This window comes from Podarcis cretensis, assembly GCF_951804945.1.
Source record: "Podarcis cretensis genome assembly, chromosome: 4".
Taxonomy (NCBI): Eukaryota; Metazoa; Chordata; class Lepidosauria; order Squamata; family Lacertidae; genus Podarcis; species Podarcis cretensis.
The window spans coordinates 95,088,372-95,103,459 of NC_137173.1; the positions used below are offsets into that span (position 1 = coordinate 95,088,372).

Genomic DNA, 15,088 nt, shown 5'->3' on the forward strand with positions numbered 1-15,088 from the left:
TATTTTATTTTAAAAATTTGTAGCTTCATCTTGCCCAAGGCAGCAACTAACCAACCAACCAACCAGAGAAAAAGACATACATTTAAAGCATCCTGCTCATTTCTAAAAGGCCACAGATAGTTAAAGACCAAAGGTCTGGTTAGAGAGGAAAGATTTTGCCTAGCACTTCTGTTTTCAAACGTCTCCATTGACAAACATTTCAGTTTTTGAATGCCGTAAACCTGGAAGTAGATGCTTTGGTTTTTGAACGCGCCTCAGAAGTTGAACATGCCTCGCGGATTCCACTGTGTGCAAGATCCTGAGGCCTAGCTGTCGGCTGTTGAGTTTTCTGTTTCGAACGTTTCAGAACTGAAACGGTCTTCCAGAACGGATTACGTTCGAAAACCGAGGTACCACTGTATAAAGATGGCACCCGTGAACCTCCATGGAGAGAGGACTCCACAAATGGGCTGTTCTTGTGTTGCCACTCTCCAGACTGCTTGTAGAGGGGGCACACAAAGAAGGGCCTCAGATAGTGATTGCAGAGTCTGGGGTGGTTCATATGGAAGAGTCGATCCTTGAGGTAGTGCAGCTTCATAGATCGAAACCAGCACTTTGAATCGAGCCTGGAAACTGTCACGGCGCTGTTGACAAGGAATATCCAGAGTGAGGAACTAACTCTTTTTTTGTGAAAAATACCACTGCAAGTTAGAAAAGGCATGTACATTAGTTCTGTGTTTCTCGGCTGCTCTTAGGTGTGCAGTTGCAGGAAGAGAGAGGGCCTGCCCCCCGACTCCACACCAGCCTGATCTCTCTCTCCTCCCTCCCACAACTGTTTTCCACTCTCCAATCCTGCAGATTCTCCTTCCTCTGACTCTTATCTCCTGGCTGTTACAGCTCCCCCAGGCATACAAGGCTTTAGCTATGGGAGAAGCAAGAACCTCTTTGGAGTATTAGTGCTGTTAGCCTCTCCATTGTAGGCTCAGGTTGTATATATGTGGAAATAAACCTTATATCATAGAGACACTTCGGTCTCTGCAGTGCCTCATTGTCAGAAGAAAACACAGAGCCTGGGTAAAGCATGCCTGGAACTCCCTGGAATCTCGCAGAGCTCAGAGACTGGGCATGGCATGTAACAGCATTTTAGTATTTGTGAATTAGCATCAGAAATGTATGCCAAATAGGAATAGCTTGTTTCTAAGTTGAGAAGCTTTTGCCTACGTAGAATAAACACCTTCCTTAAATAAAGAAGCACCTTATTTAATAACATCTTTTAAATAACAACACCTGGCTTGTTTTTAGCCATATAAATAGGGCAGGTTTTATGGCTGAGGCTATGCAGGCTATATGAAAGTCAAGTAAAAGAGAAAATTTAAAAGTGCCTTGTTTTAAATGGCACATTCATAAGAATTTAGGGTGTTCATAGTATGCATGCAGCCATCCTTGGTCACTATTACTTTTGAGTGAGCTGGGTGGCGGGAACTAATGCAAAAACCTATTATTCTCAAGACACATCTTAGAGCCAGAAGATTCTTAAACAAAGCGCTGGGACTATCGAAAGAAAAAACAGTGGTGGTGCTGAACATAATGGTGGTAGAAACCAGTACATCAAAGTAGAAAAAGTCAGGCAACATGTTGAATGAAATGTGGTGAATTATATTGCCCCTTTGTTTACTTGAATCAGGCTTGGATTGGGGAAGCCAATTTGCTGGTGGCAGTAGACGCAATTGCCTATGGTTGCAGAATGCAATCTGTTCACTAATTAATTATTAGATATATTTGGTATGTTCCATTCATTTCTCAGAGCTGGTTCACAAACGCGTGTAGATCAGCGGATCCCTTGTCATTTCATTATTCAATGTCTGGCGTGTGTGAACTGTCTACATTGAAAAGCACTTTCCTGACCTAAGGCTAACACCCTATGTGGCTCCCCAAGCAATTTTTCTGCCCTTCCCCCCAAAGCTACAACTGATTTTGGCAACAATGAATGGCGCAGGGAGGGGAAATTAAGTCTATGTGTTGTTTAGGTGGGCAGACTGACTTCTAGCCACAGCTCAACCTGGCATGTACTCGCCAGAGAGTCAAAAAATGTTGTGAGCATTGCCTTCAGGCCAAAAACTTTAGCCTCCTCTGACCTGAGGGAATCGGAAAGGTCCATCTTTGGTATGTGATCTGTCAGGGCTCATTCACAATCACAATTCATGACTTGATATGACTATCAACAAGTACGCAGCATGAGCGTCTCCTTCGTTAACCCAGCGGTAAGGACAGGCAGATTGATACACAGAAAGCATTGCCGTACGAGGTGGGGGAAGGGGTCCCAAAATACAAAGAAAATACTTTCGTACGTTCCTGAGTCCAGATTGCCAAAAACAAAAAAAAATGCAGTTGAAGTGTGCTTGCTTAGCATTATTAAGACTCATCCCAGAGCAAGGCTATTTCAGACTACAGTCATTGTCCCATGGGTTACTTGAGCATATGCTAAATATTTGATCAGCAACAGCATATGTAAAGAAGAGAGGGTGCTCAGGAGAGCCTCTCGCCAACACCACTCCTTCTTGGGTGTAAAAATATAATTTGTTGGCTTATATAGCATAATTAATAGCTTGGGCACTGGCTCTACTCGGTGCTTCTGTGACCCTTTCTGTCTTATTCACACATCACCTGGCATTGGTCTTATTGGTGATGGGGGGAAATGTTTCTTTACTAAAGTTTCTTCATATTTACAAAGATGTTTTCCACTTCTATGCCTACATGGTGGGAGTGATTTTCGTTACTGCTTCATACAGGAAGGAAGAAGAGAGATTGAGAGAGCAAGAGGGATGGTGCTTAGAGGTTTAGTGGGAAATCCTGCCCTCTACTGACTAGAGGACATAAGCCTGTTCTCTGTTCCAAAGGAAGTCCCATTGAGTTCAAAAGGGCTTCCTCCGTAGTTAAGTGGATATAAGACTTCAGCCGTCACTGATTTCAGTTTTCAGTGGATGATGACCACTGTATTGGGTACAATATTATGCAGTAAATAATGGCATTTGTAACCATAATGAGAAGTTCTTTTTTATAGTATTTAACCTCATATGATGCTTATACCATTGCAGGCAAATGAGCACTGTTGTTGGCACCTATTCCTCCCTTTTAATTCAAGCAGAAAGATATATAACTATCCTTGAAAAACCATTTGCATACTGTTACAAATGTTCAGTGTGTTGCCATTTATGTTCATATTCAGAGCAACCCTTCTTGTAGGTCTCTTACAGTGATGATGTGTGGTTCTTGACCATCTACATCAAAAGAAATACAAGCCAAATGCTACACCCAGATGCTATAGGTTAGAGAATATGATACCTGTGTGATGCCGTAAATGCATATAACATCACATACTGCAAAGTTAATTGTGACAGAACACAAGTCTTTACTTGCCAGTCTGGCAATCCTTCCCTGTTTCCTTCCCTGATGGAAGTAGAAAGAGTGTTGGCATTTCTGCTGGACATTAGGACAATTTGCATTTGCACTCTAAGAATACTGTTCTAGGGTTTAAACCTACCCATCTGAGAAGCTCTTGTCTCACTACATTCAAGGTTGAAGCCTGAATTACATGAAGATTGTTGGAAAGAGGGATATGATGTTCACTAAAGTGAAAACTTCTGGTACCACTGCATTATCTGACGATGAGTGTTTTTGGTTATCCAGCCTGACGTTAGTGGTCTAAGAATTATGCCCCCCAAGTTTTAAATCCCCCAAAAGCTGTAGCATGTGGTCTTTGCAGAAAATTGGGTAAGCAGTGCCAACATTACTTGTCTGCGTTTACTACACTTTTAAATATTACCTTGCTTAAGTCTCCACATTTGACTTTCCTACAGAAGTCCCCCTGTACTATAGTAGCTTGTCAACAAGTGGTTGCCTTAGTTCTTAAACGATTGTGTTGCCCATTTGCTCTCTGCTTTAGGAATCCACCATTCTCCATCCCTGTTAGTTTTCTTAACATTATCTTATCTAGAGTTTTGATCATCTTGCCATAACATTGGTGAGGATAGTGCTTCCTAAGCATGACCACTCAGAAGCAACTCCAGTTGAATTCAAGGGGACATTAGCTTGTTTGTGTTCATCGTAAACATACCTGCACTGGTGATGTCAGTAATTGTAGTTGGTTTTTTCCCATTCTCCTAGGCTGGAGAAAGAAAGGATACTTAAGCAGCAACTACATATAGCTGAAATATGGCTACATATAAGAGTTACATCACACATACCATCTTTAAATGTGCACCCCTTTTGGAGGGGAGGGCGTACGCCTAAAATTTTAAAATATGAATGCAACTTAGGCAGTATTTGGAAGCATGTACATGTGCTCATTTTGACTGAACTCTAGCCAGCAAGCCCAGTGTTGTAACATTGAGTGAATGTATACTGTGAAAGGAGTTAGTCGAGTCACTGACTGATACACCAAATGTCATTCACACCACAATGGGCTCATTTGGGTGGAGCAGGACACAAACAAGGTCATTGTTCAATTACACCAGTGCAACTAGAGGAGACCAGGACTAATAAAGCAAGCGAGCTGGAAATTGTGAAGGGAGAAGCTTTCTTGTATACTGCAAAATTGAAACTCTCAGTTACATGTTGGGAGACGAGAACAGCATCTCCCCTTTGAAAGTCGGGGATTAGCCTTGCAAGATGAAAGAGGAACGTTCCTCTAGATCAGACCCTAGCTGCTCCGCAGCATAGAAAATGGCAAGTCTGATAAGTCGTGGTGCAGCTTGTTAAACGAAAGCAGCAATAACAAACTGAACGTGGGAGAGATAAGCGATCATCAATGTGAAAATGAAAATGTTGTGTCAAGCAGAGAGCAAATTCGGTTTTAAAAGAAAAAGAAGATAGGGACTTCTTTTTTTCAGAACGTCATTATTTGTTAAATGGCATGAGCTTTCCCTAATATTTGCAGAACAGTCAGCGGGAAGCGACTGCATTCTGCTAAGATAATGAGTCAAAGAAACACAGGGAGCATATGGAGTGGAAGGGATGATTGGGTAACCCAGTAAACACAAACCAAAATAGGTTCAATATTGTCGGAAAGGGACTGTGGCTGAGCTTTCTTTATGGTTCCCCAAAACAGAAATGTAGATGATAACATTTAATGTGCTAATTCTCTCTGTGTGTGAGAGAGAGAGAGACATGAGAGACATTTATGAAATTATGCATGGCATGGAGACAGTGGATAGAGGGGTGGAAATTCTCCATCTCATACAAGAACCCGTGGACATCCAATAAAATGGAACATTGGAATATTTAGGACAGATAACAGAAAGTAATCCTTCATGCAGTGTGTGGTTATACTTTGGAACTTGCTCCTGATGGCCACCAACTTGGATGGCTTTTCCAGGGAATTAAACAAATTCATAGAGGACAAGGCTATCTGCAGCTACTAGCCACAATGCTTGGCACCTCCAAAGTCAGAGGCAATATGCCTCTGAATACTAGCTGATGGGAACTGCAGGTGGGCAAAGTGCTCTTGCACGCATTTCAGCTTGTAGGCTGACACAGGATATCTGGTTGGCCACAGAGGATGCTAGACTAGATGGGTCATTGGCCTGATCCAGCGGGTTTGCTTTGCATTCTCATGTTCCTATGGTCCCCCCTCCCCTCTTAAAAGCCAACATAGGGCTGGTTCATAGCACTCCTTTAGCCATGTTTTATCCAAAGGCCAGATAGGGGGACAGGGGACTTTTAATTTAGCGAAGGAGCTGAGCTGCTCACTTGAAAGCTAACAGCACATGCTTAACTCAGCAGATAGTCGCTTCTGTCACTGTGTTTAGCCCTGAATAATTTAATAAGACCTTGGAAATGGAGACTGCGGCTTCCATTCAGAGCTTTTTAACCAAAGGGTTGAAGCAGGGACCTGTAGCCACAGTTGCTGTCTGAAATTCAGGAGGAAGACCTTTCTCATTGTAGTGAGGTGACACAAACTCTTCATTTCTTGACCAGCAGGGGTTCCAGCTCCTGGGGACTGAGCAGTGTTGCCCCCCCCCCCATATTTTAGGAGTTGCGGTTGGGGATCCCAATATCCCCAAAGCACAGAGGCAAAGCACAGAACCCAGTGTGGCATAGCTTCAGTGGCCAGCTCCTTCTCCCACCATGGAGGAGCAGGAGAGTCAAAGCAGCCTCCCACTGGGTGTTGTTGTGATTATGTATTGATTTACGCTTTATTGTGAGCCACTTTGGGCATATTTACATGAAAAGGGCAAATTGCAAGCTGGAATAACAATAACAACAACAAATAGGGTGTTGACAGGGTGCTACCACTTTTATTGCTAAAGGCTACAGCAAGCAGAAACTCAGTTAGAAAAGCTTTTCCTGGCAGGGAGATGCAATGAGGGGACTAGAGTACATCTGTTGATATTTGCCTTCTATGTGGGCTTATAGGTTTTGGGTGATAATTTTTGAGTTGCGCTTTTTAAAAAAAAGAAAAGTCACAGAACCACTTCCCACTGAGGAGGAGGAAACCTTGTTACAGGGTGGCAAAACCAAATTGTCCACTGGATTTCCCAAGGAATTCATTCCTTCTATAAACTGACATGATCCGCTACTCCGAGATGAATGTGAGGATCAGAATGTTGTTATCCATCTGCATACGAACTGACCCAGAGTCTGCACTTGTCATCTGAGACCTTTCTATATGTTCCCCATCCCAGAAAGGTTTGTAGGGTGGCAACAAGAGAAAGGGCCTTTTCTGAGTGTGGAATGCTCTCCCCAGAGAGACTCACCTGGCGCCATCACTACATATTTTTAGTGCCAGGCAAAAATGCCTATAACTATAAAATAATATTTGGCCTGTAAAAGTCTGGGGAAGAGGACTCTTATTATATTTTATTAGGCTGTCTGTCAGTATGCTTTTTATTATGTTTTTATTATTGATGTTGTATAATGTGTTTTTGATATGTACACTGCCCTGGATCTTTTAATAAAGGAGAGTATATAAATTGAAATTAATCACCATCATTATCATCATCATTATCATTAACATCATATATTGTTATGCCTCTTGAATGATCTGACATAGTTCTCAACTAAAAGAAGAAAATCAAAATGTGTGTGTGTGTGTTTTCAGAAAAGATTTTTAAAAATGTTTTTAAATGCAAACTTTGGGATGAGGTATTTTTTAAAAAATCATAGCTTAATGTGAAATGATGTAGAGTGAATACATAAAAAAGAGGCTGTTCTATCCATCGCTAACTGTCCATTCCTGCCAGCCTGCTGCTTCTTCATTCAAGCAAATCTTTTGAAAAACTCCCTGTCTAAATATCACAGGTGTCAGCTGGTGTGTGTGTGTGTCCTTTGAATCGTTGATATCTATACTAGCTTAAATAATTGGAAGATAAGTAATGGTTCCACCAAAAGTTATTATTAAGTGCTAAACAATTGTCGTGCAGTGCCAGTTGTGGTTTTGTTGCCCGAGGGCTGCATTTTTTTACCTATCAGGTCTCTGGATAGACACAGGAAATTGACTTCCTTTGTTTTCTTTTTCCTGCCCTTAAACTCTGCAGGTCAGCCCTACGCCGGGGTGCATCCGAGCCCTAATGAAGATGCTGTATTGCCCTTACTGCCGGGGACTTCCCACTGTGAAACCTTGCAACAACTATTGCCTCAACGTAATGAAGGGCTGTCTTGCAAACCAAGCTGATTTGGATACTGAATGGAATCTCTTCGTAGGTAAGAACAGTTGGAGGGGAAGGGAGGGGAGGAGGCGGCGGGAGGAAGCCATTAATCTATATAACTCCACGAGAAGTTCAGAAAAGTTCAGCATTTGCTGAATTGAAAACGGGACATAGTGACTGCATGCCTTCATTTGGTTGTCACTCACACTCTCCGATCAAAGTTTCTGCGGTTTATAGGGGACAATCGTTGTTCCGCCTTGGAGCTGTTTTCATTAAATCTCTCTCAGTGTCACACTGTCATGTGATGTTGAAATTCCTAAGCTAAATTCGTAGGTGTGTGTGAGAGTGAGAGAGAGGGGGGGGGCATACTGCAAATGTTTGGGTTGGGTTTGTGGTAACAAGCCTAGCAGGAGAGAGAAATTGTGTGAGAGAGTATGCTTTGTGTTAAAGCTATCCTGCTTCAAGCTGATCTGCAAATACGTATGAATGCAACACAATCCTTGGTTCATTTTTCCCCTGAGTCAAGTATGATTGGAGGAATGAAATGCTCTGAGAACCATCGATGTGACAGGCAAAACTATCAGCCCCATAACTCGAGTTTAAAATATGCCAAATTCTCTCCTTCCATGCTCAGAATAATAATAAGGCACCCTGCTGATACATAAATAAGAAAACGGGAAACTTCATTTCAGATAGGTGGGCATTCTTCTGTAAGTCAATTTAGGTAGCTCTGTGCCTTCCCGGAAGATTTTTGTTTTGCCTACCATCCAGAAATCATTGGTGGGAAGAGGAGATGCCCAGCTTCTAAACAACAAAATGTAACCATAATAAAGATAATGAGGAAAAGGGAACAAAAAGAAGTTGATCTAAAAGTCGTCTTCACCTGACTGAGTGCCACTACAGGGTGATAAGTTTTGGGTTTCTTAAAATAAAATATAAAAAGCACCGTATTAGTGAAACAAAGCAAATATCTGATGTCTTCCCGTTCCAAAAAAAGCCCATTGGGTGTCGAGTGATTTTCTTCCCCTTGTCACAAAAAAAGCAATTAATTTTCTTGAAGTGCCTATTTCATCTTTCTGCCTCCTTTTGAAATAATTCCCTTTCACTGAATACCTTGGAAGAAAACAAACGCACAATGAGCAATGAGGCAGAACTCTGCTGTGAAGGACAAGCAAAAATGTAGAAGAGCTCTTCACATCTTAATTCCGGCAGAAAACACACCCAAGTGGACTTGTATTGTTATGTTGGGTTCGTAGAATGTGTAGAAACTACAGGGGGCTGGATGAAAAAAGGAACAGAGAGAAGGCACATTGAGGAACATATATAGAATATACTTTTAAAAGGTACTTGAGGGAGAAATGACCGTGATGAGTCGAGATGTGTTTACATTCTTAGTTATCCCAAGATACACCCTTCCTGGACACATATCATTATGTAAAGTGAATTGCATGAGATTCAATAACCAGAGGGAAATCGGCACACTTCTCTTTCATCCAATGACAAATTATTTCATCGATAATAAGCAGGGTCAATATGAAGTTTTCACAACACTAGACAAAAGACTATAAAAATGTCCAGCCCACTCAGTTACAATCACATGGAGGGGAAGAACAGGGTTGTGACCATAGACACATTGTTGTCATGGTCCCATCACCAACCACATCTTTGGGGGCACAACTGTAGAACTATAGAATGAAAAGGTGTTGTATGTGTAAAAGCTCCACCCTCCCCCATAATGTGGAACCTAATCTAGTACTAAAGAGAGTCAGCAAATGAGTGTCTAGGCATGCATTCATGCCATTATTACATGTGGTTTTGTAATTTATTAAAAAAAAAACCCGAATGACTGGAGCTGATGGTTGGATGAATAAATGAGTTTGTACACTATAGGTAGGGTAGTGGTGTTTCTACCGTATATTTTTTCTTTAAAAAAATGAATGTAAGAATACTTTCTAGTACTAATATATAACGCACAATATAATATCGCTAGATACTGTAAAATACTATAATAATGTATAATGTATAACTTTGTTATTTACTGCTATCGTTAAACATCCTTCTCCACATACAACCTCCTAAAATAATGTCTTCCTTATCATTTCATTTTAGCAGTGCAAATAGTTTCATGATAAACCTTTGTTTCCTATGTTGCAAATGTGGTGTGGGGGGGGGGTTTCAAACTGTTCCTTTTTCCGCCTTCTTTCCCCCAACCATTCCATTTAAAACTCTTAAAGTGTGTGCTACATTTTTACACAACCATTTTACTGATGCTGGAACTGTCAGGCTTGAGGTTTTTGCAAGAGTCTTGTTTGCCAGGTGTGTACATTTTGGGATTAGCCATGATGAGCAGTGGGTTCCCAGGTACACACCCAATGAAATAGATCACAGATATAAATTTAATTAATTAATTGGCAGTATATTTGGGAGGGGTTTTCGTACAACGGTGCCTGCTTCTGTAGAGCAAATGGAATGGATGAAACAGATCTGCTGGTTGAACAAAGTGTATCTGAATTTTAATGCTGGCGTACCAAGGAACCAAATGCATCTCCACTCCCTTATGGGCATTCCCAGTTATTCCTTAAGGCACTGTGTAAGCCAGGGGTTGTCAACCTGGTCCCTACTGACTGCTAATGGGCGTTTCAGGATTCTAGGTGGGCGGTAGGTGGTTCTATGGCACAAGCTGAATCCTTCCATTGAGCACTGGTGGGTGGTAAGGAATTTTTTACCATCAAGAAAGATGCATTAGTGGGCGGTAGGTATAAAAAGGTTGACCACCCCGGTGTAAACTGATGGTATAATAAAAATAATATTTTGTCTGATGCAAAATATCTCATTGAGTAGTAACAAAGATAACTTTGTAGTAAGGCAACGTGGTGTGTTTTTTTCCTATTGGGAAAAGGAATTCTGTATAATCATACATTCGGCAGGTTTTCAAAAGAGAAAAAAAAATCATAGCTCACCTTGAGGATTGAACTGCAAGCAGGCTACTTCTGTCAGACAGCTGTCAAGCCTCTTCTAATAACAAACACCATATGCAATTCCCTTCATACAAAACACTACATAACTTTTACTAGCCAAATTAAAATGAAAAAGCAGAAATATGCAGCACCACTGAGCTATGAAAGATTGGATAGGCTGCATGAGCGATTTTACCTCTGGAGCTTGTGTCGAGAACCATGCATGAAGAAAATAATATATAACGTTGTGCATTAGTAGTCTTTGCTTAGGTAAATGTGACTGAATGTTTTATTCCCCCCCCCCTTTCATTCTACTTTTTCTTTGTTAGTACCAAAACCTAAGTTGCAAATAAGTGGGGGAGGGAGCTATCCAGCATTTTTTCAGATAGCTTTACTTCCAATTATTGGGAAAGGTGCTGCCACACAGCCTTGCAAGCTTTCCCACTTCTCCTTTCGTATAGATTTTCTGACCTCATATGGCAGCGGGTGGACGATTTATGGTGCCCTCCTGATGTTGTAGGACTACAACTTCCATCATCCCTGACCACTGATGATCAGGAGGCTTGGGCTGATGGGACTTTCATCAACAGAAATATAGTGTCCAGGTCAAGTGAAGTAATAGCCCTGCGCTATGCTGCCTTGATCAGAGACCACACCTGGAATATTGTGTCCAGTTCTGGGCACCACAAAAAGGATATTGACACACTGGAACGTGTGCTGAGGAGGGCAACCAAGATGACCAAGGGTCTGGAAACCAAGCCTTATGAGGAATGGTTGAAGGAGCAGGGTGATGTTTAACCTGGTAAAGAGGAGACACTGAGGAGATATGATTGCCATCTTCAAATATCTAAAGGGCTGTCATGGGAAAGATGGAGCAAGCTTGTTTTTGCCTGCTCTGGAGGACAGGACCCAAACCAATGGATTCAAGTTACAAGGTGGTGGACTCTCCTTCCCGGGGTGTTTTTAAGCAGAGGTGGGATGGCCATTTGTCATGTATGATCTAATTGAGATTCCTGGACCAGATGACAATTCTACAATTCTACCTGCAAGGCACCATTTTGAAAACCCCATCATATGATCTACCAAGCCAGGAACACGTGATGTTCTGTATAAGGTGATTGTGGAAAATCGACCTGTTGTCGAAATCATTTGCCAAGCCTATGGATTTCAGTGGGTTTACTCTAAGTATGACTTAACTGGATACAAGCAGATGTGTATATAAACCTTCTGGATAATTTATATCTGCCTTAGGCCACTCTTAACTGCCATGACTGCCAACCATTGTTTGAAGGCTACAAAGAATCCCAAGAATTGTAGTTTGAGAATGTTTGACATTACTGCTGCAATTTTATCCTGCTCAGAATGCATTTTCAGCTTCAGCAACACTAGCCTCTCTTCCTTCAAACTTAGCGTATAACTTTGTCACCAAAATGACCCCAGGGACTTAAAAGCAAGAAATCCTATCCTTCCAGGCTCAATGCTGAGAGCTTGATTCAAAATGACCTTTCTTAGCTTGAGAATGGATGCCTCATCTCAGAATAAGCCTTGCTAATATGCTTTTCACAAGTTCTCCCTCTCTTATCTCCAATATGTTGATTGGTCCACGTCACAAGAAGTGGGTGGTCAGCCATTTGCAATCCTGAAGGTCTTTCCCTCCTAAAATGTTTCCCAAGAGATTCAGAATCACTCTGAGCATCTTTTGAAGAATCTGATGGTATGAGAGGTTCCTGCTTCTATGTCTCTTGAAGGACAGGAGTTTATTTCTCCTTCTTTGCCCTTTAGTGGTAGACTTTAAAACCTGCACTAAGATAAAGCAACAATGTGTTTTCATTTATACTTGAATTCTGGAACTGAAGTGAGAGGAGTCCTATTCACACAAAGCTTCATTGGAGGAAACCATGTTTTCCTTGTTCTTCCTTCTCTCTGTAGCTTCCTGTGCCTCGTTGAAAAGCTACTTCTGATGGTTAGGGGACCTCTGGAAGAGATGATAATAATAATAATAATAATAATAATAATAATAATAATAATAATAATTTATTATTTGTACCCCGCCCATCTGGCTGGGTTTCCCCAGCCACTCTGGGCGGCTTCCATAGAAACCAAAAATACACTAAAATATCACACATTAAAATCTTCCCTGAACAAGGCTGCCTTAAGATGTCTTCTGAATGTCAGGTAGTTGTTTATCGCTTTGACATCTGATGTGAGGGCGTTCCACAGGGCGGGCGCCACTACCAAGAAGGCCCTCTGCCTGGTTTCCTGTAGCTTTGCTTCTCGCAATGAGGGAACTGCCAGAAGGCCCTTGGCACTGGACCTCAGCGTCCGGGCAGAATGATGGGGGTGGAGACGCTCCTTCAGGTATACTGGACCGAGGCCATTTAGGGCTTTAAAGGTCAACACCAGCACTTTGAATTGTGCTGGGGAAGGGGGAAATCGATGAAAATCATCCTTCCCATTTCTTCTGATAAGAATGTTAGTCAGATTCCCTTCTGTGAATGTCTGGATTCAACTCCATGTGGTCTAATTTCCTAATTATATCATTGTATCTATTACATTAAATTGCCTCTGAATTCCAGCTTTCTTAGATGCTCTGCTGTGCTACATTCTACTAAGAGGCAGATATTTTGGTTTTATAAGAAACACTAAGGCAGTACACACCATGCAGTTAAAATGCATTCAGAGCATATGCACCCCAATGAATCTTGGGAGCTTTACCTTAATCCTCACAGAGCTACAATTCCCAGCACCTTTAGCATACTAGAGACCTTGTGTCCCTCACAGGGAAAGGTACTGACATTCTTTGTTAGAAACTTCCAGCCACCTCACCTGTTCCTCTACAATTGCCACAGTTCTCTGGTGAGAGATAATAGCTATTAAACCAGTTTAACAGCACAATTCTGTGTCTGGCTACTGAGAAGTAAGCCTCATTGAGTTCAGTGGAGCTTACTTCCAGGTTAGTGTTTATAAGTTGGCAGCCTAACTCTGCAGTGTGCTGAGTGTTTGTGAAAGAAAGAGCAACAATAAACACAGACATGGCTTCCAAGAAACAATTATGAAATCATTTCCCCTAAAAGAATTTCAGGGCATGAGAGATGTCTTTCAAAGCATGTCAGTCATTTTGGCTCTGAAGGGCTCTCCCAAGATGATTTCAAATGTCACATTTGCCATGTTGCATTGTCAGTCACAGTGAGGTAAATCTGGGGCCTTTTCAGATGATTTTTATTGAACAAGAAATGTGCACTTGTTACTCAAGTTTTGTACATGATCCAGTCCCCCCCCCCCCCCGTGCCCAAATCTCCTAGTTTCTACAGAGAAATTTCCTGAAATGAAGAACCCAAAACAATCCATTTTACAATTATTCTGAATGTGCTGGTGGGTTCTTCGTAGCTCCATGTCAGACTTCAGGAGGAAGCTAATTGGATAATTTCTGGTCCCTGCCACTTTTGTATGAGATCACCACGCTTGGTCTCAGCCCAGAATCTGACTCTGCACTTATAGCCTCCTCCTCGGTCAACTCTGTGTCCCCCGCAGAGAGCAGATGAGGCCCATTGAAACCCACTGGAAACCCCCCCAGAATCATTCAACTCTTCCAGCTCTTCCCACCCTTCCTCCTGATCCAACCATCCCCTCCAGTTGGACTACAACTCCCATCAGCCCCTGGGGGGGATGTTGAACATTCTACTCCATCTCTACAATCTGGAGGCAACTTCAGAAGGGAGAGGAGAAACATTTCTTCTTTTCTGCCATCAGATTTTTGTTGGTGGCAGTGACATTATCTCATCCCAAGAGTAGTGAGCAGAATTTGCACCACCACAAAGAGAGGCAGGCTATGCCAGTAATGTCAGGTAATAGCTGAACTATATTTTGTTTTCTCATTGCCATGTCAGGAAGCATCTGAGATCTTACCCCACTTCAAGATGTCACCTACATCTCCTATATAGATGTGGTTAATTCACAGAGGTGCCAATATTTGGTTCTGATAATGAGTCCATTGTGTAACTGTCAATAGAAAATTTGCTTTCAATAGCATAAGTGTTCATATGTAGCGGGAGGCTGTAGCTACATTTTGATTCATTGGTTAATTATTTTTTGTTACAATTATTTTTCTCATTTGTTTTATCCTTCCTTGAAGCAGTCTTGTAGGAAAGGGGGAGGGGTATCAACAGCTCAGTGGGAAAAGATGTGAATGCTCTAGCTCATCAGTCTCATTCCCAAGAGTTTCAAGTAATTTATTTTAAAATGGATGATTATGTTTTGGAAACACTTCTTTTTTCATTTGCTTACAAATCAAAATGCTGACATTTTGCAATTATGAATTATCCCTAAATTGCCTTGCATTTCAAGGATAGTGCTTGAAGCAACATCTACAAACTAAAGTGGCTTAGCGTTGACTTTTTCTTTGTTTTTTAGTTTGCTACTTTGCTGTGTATTAATGGCTGAAAATGGGTATCGGTATCCTGGCCTTGCCTATGACAAGCAGGAAGTTTCAGTGACAGTGAGAAGATT

General features: G+C 41.7%; 1 protein-coding gene across 2 annotated transcripts in view; it reads left to right on the top strand.

Annotated features, from left to right (window-relative positions):
* GPC6 (glypican 6) overlaps positions 1-15,088 on the top strand; it is an 802,940-nt gene that overhangs the window by 606,781 nt on the left and 181,071 nt on the right. For both annotated transcript variants that reach the window (XM_079972771.1, XM_079972772.1), the window contains exon 4: positions 7,515-7,680. In XM_079972771.1, coding sequence (XP_079828897.1) covers positions 7,515-7,680 — 166 coding nt within the window. The remainder of the gene's footprint in view (positions 1-7,514; positions 7,681-15,088) is intronic.